We start from the raw sequence: 7,687 nt of genomic DNA, 5'->3' as shown, positions 1-7,687 counted from the left end.
CCGACCTCGATGTAAATCCTTAAAAAAAATTTCTATACCGTGTAAGCCTAACTCTTACGGAGATTCAACGACGGGTTGGGCCACGTGCTGTGGGACTAATGCCTCGTAACTTTGGTTCCGGTACCTTAATAATACAAACTGCCTACAAGCCTAATCCTCTTACAAGAGTTCACAAATGCAGATGAAAACATTAAATGTGATAAACAATAATTATAAATAGGACTCCCTTACCTCAAACTTTGTTCAACTGTAGGAGACCACGATGTCCACCGAGAATGATCAATTTAATCAAATCTAAAATGCAGTGAGTGGAGGGCAGATATTCTAAAACTTTTTTAACAGCACAATAATATCTACTCTACGACGCACTTATTCTACAAGCGATTCACAGCTCAGCTCTTTCCACAATAATGAAAGCGGATGTTGACGGCAGTAATGAAACACAACTATGCAGAGTAAACAAATAACAAACAACTAGTTTCTTAGGTAACATAACAATGCACGCATGAGTTCGTATAAAAGCTGACCATTGTCGTTGGTCCATATTTACACATTGTTGATGTGGATCTTAGACATCTTCGTTATGCTTTTTTGCCGAATGACCCTTCCGTATAGACGTATTTACGTCAAAAAATACAAGGAGTAGTAGAGAAACTGTGTTAATTCCTTAGGTACTTGATGGGAGAAACATGCAGAAACCAGTCATATGTAATTAATATTTATTAATAATAATAATATTAATTAAATTTTATCATAAGCCCACAAAACAGCAAATCTCAATCAATGGGGCACGTGATGTAATACATTTTAAATGTACAGCGTGTCCACAAAGCCCCTTGGGGGTTTTGAAAAATTGTGGCACGACCACATATTACAGTAAAACTCTGGACTCTTTTACTGACGTCGATGTAGGCAAAATTCGTGCAATTGCCATGTTCTGTGGAGCATGTCCGCTGGAATAGCCGAGATCGCCTTCCAGCGAACATGGCAAGAGCTCGAATATCATCTGGTCGTTCTACTGAGGTCAGTAAAAAACTTCTGCCGCAAGCCTTAAGTGGCTAGCTCAATTTTTCAAAACCCCGAAGAGACTTTGTGGACAGACATCTCACATTCCAGGATGCATTTCTGCATATCATAAATGGAAACCTTTATAATACATCATAGAGTGAACAAACCAACAACTATGAACACTGTAATGGACACTATTACCATACGCGTTTCGACCTCAAGAGGTCATCATCAGTGGCATCAGTCAAATGGTTCGAGCAAATTTCATAATTAAAATAAAAGGTAATTGACAAGATGGCTGCCCTAGATGCTGTTATCCACAGGAGCCGTTGCTGTACCTGTGAACTCCAGAACCGTCGGGGAGACTCAGTTGAAAATGCAACTTGAAATCAGGGTGGCCAACTACTGAAAAATTACTTCCTCCTGCTTAAAGCTAGGTCAATATTACGTTAGTCTTTGGTGTTGTTCGTGATGATGGCTTTTCGTCGACTATTTTTCTGTATACGGAATTTTTCTAAAATATCCAGCATTTTACCCTTTGGAGCTATTCTTAATATGTTCATGATATCTTCTATGGGGCCGTATTCGTGTCCGTGTTCAAGAATGTGTTCTGCATATTCCGATTTAGTTAAATTGAATCAGATCGAGAATGTATTCTTTAAATCTAGTTTTAAAATCCCTACCGGTTTCGCCTATATAGACTTGCTCGCAGCTTCCGCATTTCAATTGGTACACACCACTACTATTGAATTTGTTATCCTGTTTTCTTCAACTGCATTTGAATTTTATGGTGTTGTTAACTTTATATGCTACTTTTACGTTTGTGTTTTTGAATATTTTAGTAAGCGTTCTAATGCTATTATTAAGAAACACAAACTTAAAGTAACATATAAAGTTAACAACACCATAAAATTCAAATGCAGTTCAAGAAAACAGGATAACAAATATAATAGTAGTGGTGTGTACCAATTGAAATGCATAAGCTGCGAGCAAGTCTATATAGGCGAAACCGGTAAGGATTTTAAAACTAGATTTAAAGAACACATTCACGATATCAGATTCAATTTAACTAAATCGAAATATGCAGAACACATCCTCGAACACGGAAACGAATACGGCCCCATAGATGATATCATGAACATACCGGGTCTCCAATTTATGAGGTTACGGTCGTGCCTACATTGCGTTATCGGTCGCAGCTGTTGACGTAGGCGGGACTTGTACGCGTGAGTCACGGGCGAATCAGATTCGGTGCCGCTAGTACCAGCGAACTACGAATATTTCTCGTCACTAATAATGTTTTTACATTAATTGTTTTTACCTTAAATCACAAGAAGAAGATATTGGACAATTTCCCAAGAAGAGCTTCGTCGAGTATTTCGAAACATGTTAACGAGATGTGAAACTTGCTTGTAAGCACAAGGAAGTCACTTTGAACATCTTTTTGTGATTTAAGGTAACAACAATTTATGTAATAACATTATTAGTGACGATAAATATTCGTAATTCGCTCTTACTAGCGGCACCGAAACTGACTCGCCCGTGACTCACGCGTACAAGTCCCGCCTACGTCAACAGCTGCGACCGATAACGCAATGTAAGCACGACCGTAACCTCATAAATTGGAGACGCGGTATTAAGAATAGCTCCTAAAGTTAAAATGCTAGATATCTTAGAAAAAATCCATATCTCCAAAAATAGTCAACAAAACGCCAATATCAACGAACAAAACACCAAAGATTCTAACGTAATATTTGACCTGGCATTAAACAGGAGAAAGTATTTTTCAAATAGTTCGCCACGCTGATTCCAAGTTTATATTTACCCATGCATTTCCAACTGACAGTCTCTCGCCGACGGTTGTCGAGTTCACAGGTACAGACGACGCAACTACATCTCGCCGAGACCAGCAACGGCCACCGTACAACGGAATCAACAGCTGAGTGCGAGTTCGACTCCTGTGAATAACAGCATCTTGTCAATTACCTTTTATTTTAATTATGATATTTGCTCGAACCATTTGACTGATGCCACTGATGATGACCTCTTGAGGTCGAAACGCGTATGGCAAGTGTTTTGTTCACCCTGTATTCTAATATAAATTTTAATATAAACAAACACCAGGGCCGAGCAATTTTTGTGTATTGTACACAATGGACACCAATTGTGTACAATACAGTGCTACAGGTTTAAATCCAAAGAATATAATGCAACACATTTCAAACTGGTAAGGCACATTACAACAAAGACTGATGAGCGGTGAAAATGGTGATCTGGATGAAGAAATTCACCCCAAATTCCAAACATTCACGTTTTCCTCTCGCTGCGTTTGGCTCTACCAGAAGTTGATTTCTTTGATCCAGACGACGTCTTTCCAAGTACACCACTTGTCCTCAAACTATCTCTCACTGCTTCTTTTCCAGCTTTTTCTACAATTTTCTTAAGATTTTTTCCTCCCCGAGCTTTTGCTTTTCTGGGAGTACTAGGGCGACCTGAAAAAGTTTATCACACAGCATTTAAAAAATTGAATGTATTTATAAACCCAACACAAGCAGTCAAACACTTATTAATGTGAGTCATAAGTGAAACAAAGTTTCCATGATTAATCTACACAATCTGGAGGCCTCAGAGACCAAAATTCACAATGTATTTTTTGTAAATCAAAGAAGATGAACTTGAATGAGCTTCACAGGATAAGTTATCTCAAAATGTGTTGAACACTAGCTGTGATGTGCAGACTTTAGAGATGCAGACAGATTGTCTCTCAGCTCCAGTAGTATTAAAGTGGATCTTCATTGAAATGCTTAACAAAACACAGCCTCATTCAAGATGCGTCCCGTTCGTTGCAAATTTTAAACACTAACCAAGCCGATCTTGATCCGTATTTTATGCAACGAACGTCATATGTTTCAGGTAGATTACCAATCTGCACACATATGCAAGAACACCTAAAGTGAGTCCCGACCACTAATATATTCAGATTGAATATTGATATAGGTGAGGTTATACTTACTCCTTCTCTTAGAAACTGCGCGGCGCTTAACTTTCTTCGTTGAATTTCTCTTGGTTTTCCTTTTCGATCTAACAGGCGCATGCTTCACACTTTGTATGTGGCTTATTGAATTATCTGAGTTAAATCCTTTATATTGCTGTCCCTTCTGTAGTCCGACTTTCACGAACTGACTGCCACCTAGTAAGCAAAAGGTAAATTTGTCCATGAAGTGTAGCGGGGAAACATACATACAGACATGACAAGATATCTACTACCTAGAAAAATAAATGCCACCATTCGCGTTCTTTGCGGTACTCGTTTAAATAGAAGAGTTCAGGTCAGAAAGCTGTAGAAATTTGCCGGCGAGCGATGTAATGCGTTTGCTTTCTCAAAAAGTTAGAACATACGGACAAAATAATGATGTCAGGGATTTTATTACTGACAGCACAGCCCTGTTTCTCCAGCACGTCTCCAGGACATCCCTACGAACAACGTTAGAAATTCTTCAGGTTAAAACCTAACCAGACGTAAAACAAAACAACCTTACCTAACCTAACATAAAAACCTAACCTAAACTAACCCAAATAAACCTAACTGAACGTAAACTAACCCTAAATGAACCCATAATAACCGACCCGTATGGGATAAAACCCACCGACGTTTAAGGAATTTCAAATGACCATATAGGACTTCACCAGAATCCCTCCAGAAATTCTCCATGACAATACAATTTGCGCACAACGTCTCCAGGACTTCTCCGGCATTACTGTAGGACTTTTCCAGGATTTCTCCACGAATTCTCAAGGACTTTTCCAGGACGTCCCAACGACCACCCGATGAATACGATGGAAAATCTCCATGACAACACAACCCACCGTAAAACATATAGCGCACCCTTTACTTACCTAACATAACCAAACCAAACCAAACCTAACCCAAACCAACCTAACTCACAACGCTACCTAATACAATGTAGCTTATCCCAATCAAACTTAAACGAATCCAAAATAACCGACCCGCATAGGATCAAACCCACCACCGCTTAAGGAATTCCAAACAACCTCTCCAGGACATCTCCGGCACTACATTAGGACTTATCCAGGACTTTTCCAGGAATTCTCCCGGACTTCTCCACAGGGCTGTGGAGTCGCAGTCAGTAAGGATGTACCGACTCCGACCTCGATGTAAAATCTTAAAAACAATTTCTATACCGTGTGAGCCTAACTCATACGGAGATGCAACGACGGGTTGGGCCACATGCTGTGGGACTAATGCCTCGTAACTTTGTCTCCGGCTCAAAGTGGTTTCGTCACCTGTAATGATCCGGGACAGAAAGACCTCTCCCTCAGCATCAGAACGCTCCAAATTGTTTTCCTTTGAGTCCTGTGGTCTGCTGTGAGACTTCGTGGAACCCATCTTGCGCACACCTTCGAATATGCGAGAGCAATCACACTTCCATTGCTGACTGAAAGCTCTTGGGCCAATTGTCGAGTTGTGATGCGCCGATCCTCACGAATAATGGCATCCGCGCGGTTCAACATGTCTGGAGCTCGGTTTCTTCACTTCCTGAAGCTTTAAGTCTCTTAGCCCAGCTTCCGTACACAGCACACAAACGTTCATGAATGTTCATCACAGTTTCTTTTTCAGCAACAAAGAATTCAATTAGAGCTCGTTGCTTGTAACGCCATTTTAACAGTTCACTACAACTCCGCCATCGGTTGGAATCATGTGGGTCATTATTTAATGAGCGACCCTGGTATTTGCATGATTAAATTTTATCATAAGCCCACAAAACAGCAAATCTCAATCAATGGGGCACGTGATGTAATACATTTTAAATGTACAGCGTGTCCACAAAGCCCCTTGGGGGTTTTGAAAAATTGTGGCACGACCACATATTACAGTAAAACTCTGGACTCTTTTACTGACGTCGATGTAGGCAAAATTCGAGCACTTGCCATGTTCTGTGGAGCATGTCCGCTGGAATAGCCGAGATCGCCTTCCAGCGAACATGGCAAGAGCTCGAATATCATCTGGTCGTTCTACTGAGGTCAGTAAAAAACTTCTGCCGCAAGCCTTAAGTGGCTAGCTCAATTTTTCAAAACCCCGAAGAGACTTTGTGGACAGACATCTCACATTCCAGGATGCATTTCTGCATATCATAAATGGAAACCTTTATAATACATCATAGAGTGAACAAACCAACAACTATGAACACTGTAATGGACACTATTACCATACGCGTTTCGACCTCAAGAGGTCATCATCAGTGGCATCAGTCAAATGGTTCGAGCAAATTTCATAATTAAAATAAAAAGTAATTGACAAGATGGCTGCCCTAGATGCTGTTATCCACAGGAGCCGTTGCTGTACCTGTGAACTCCAGAACCGTCGGGGAGACTCAGTTGAAAATGCAACTTGAAATCAGGGTGGCCAACTACTGAAAAATTACTTCCTCCTGCTTAAAGCTAGGTCAATATTACGTTAGTCTTTGGTGTTTTGTTCGTTGATATTGGCTTTTCGTCGACTATTTTTCTGTATACGGAATTTTTCTAAAATATCCAGCATTTTACCCTTTGGAGCTATTCTTAATATGTTCATGATATCTTCTATGGGGCCGTATTCGTGTCCGTGTTCAAGAATGTGTTCTGCATATTCCGATTTAGTTAAATTGAATCAGATCGAGAATGTATTCTTTAAATCTAGTTTTAAAATCCCTACCGGTTTCGCCTATATAGACTTGCTCGCAGCTTCCGCATTTCAATTGGTACACACCACTACTATTGAATTTGTTATCCTGTTTTCTTCAACTGCATTTGAATTTTATGGTGTTGTTAACTTTATATGCTACTTTTACGTTTGTGTTTTTGAATATTTTAGTAAGCGTTCTAATGCTATTATTAAAAAACACAAACTTAAAGTAACATATAAAGTTAACAACACCATAAAATTCAAATGCAGTTCAAGAAAACAGGATAACAAATATAATAGTAGTGGTGTGTACCAATTGAAATGCATAAGCTGCGAGCAAGTCTATATAGGCGAAACCGGTAAGGATTTTAAAACTAGATTTAAAGAACACATTCACGATATCAGATTCAATTTAACTAAATCGAAATATGCAGAACACATCCTCGAACACGGAAACGAATACGGCCCCATAGATGATATCATGAACATACCGGGTCTCCAATTTATGAGGTTACGGTCGTGCCTACATTGCGTTATCGGTCGCAGCTGTTGACGTAGGCGGGACTTGTACGCGTGAGTCACGGGCGAATCAGATTCGGTGCCGCTAGTACCAGCGAACTACGAATATTTCTCGTCACTAATAATGTTATTACATTAATTGTTTTTACCTTAAATCAGAAGAAGAAGATAATCGACAATTTCCCAAGAAGAGCTTCGTCGAGTATTTCGAAACATGTTAACGAGATGTGAAACTTGCTTGTAAGCACAAGGAAGTCACTTTGAACATCTTTTTGTGATTTAAGGTAACGACAATTTATGTAATAACATTATTAGTGACGATAAATATTCGTAGTTCGCTCTTACTAGCGGCACCGAAACTGACTCGCCCGTGACTCACGCGTACAAGTCCCGCCTACGTCAACAGCTGCGACCGATAACGCAATGTAAGCACGACCGTAACCTCATAAATTGGAGACGCGGTATTAAGAATAGCTC

General features: G+C 39.9%; 1 protein-coding gene across 1 annotated transcript; it reads right to left on the bottom strand.

Moving 5' to 3' along the window:
• Positions 1-702: 702 nt before the first annotated feature.
• On the bottom strand, positions 703-7,315 carry LOC147872666 (uncharacterized). The gene is made up of 3 exons (XM_087354899.1): positions 5,314-7,315; positions 4,022-4,198; positions 703-3,500 (listed from the first exon to the last, which is right to left on the bottom strand). Exons 1-3 carry the CDS (start codon positions 5,414-5,416, stop codon positions 3,316-3,318), a joined length of 465 nt encoding a protein of 154 aa, XP_087211025.1. The 5' UTR covers positions 5,417-7,315; the 3' UTR covers positions 703-3,315.
• Between the last annotated feature and the right edge of the window lie 372 nt (positions 7,316-7,687).

The sequence above is a fragment of the Zootermopsis nevadensis genome, unplaced genomic scaffold (assembly GCF_977971745.1).
Source record: "Zootermopsis nevadensis isolate Lab colony 2312 unplaced genomic scaffold, Znev_1.0 Znev_ptg000024l, whole genome shotgun sequence".
In the NCBI taxonomy this organism is placed as follows: Eukaryota; Metazoa; Arthropoda; class Insecta; order Blattodea; family Termopsidae; genus Zootermopsis; species Zootermopsis nevadensis.
Note: the sequence above shows the minus strand (reverse complement) of the source record. Positions and strands in the feature narration are given on the sequence as shown.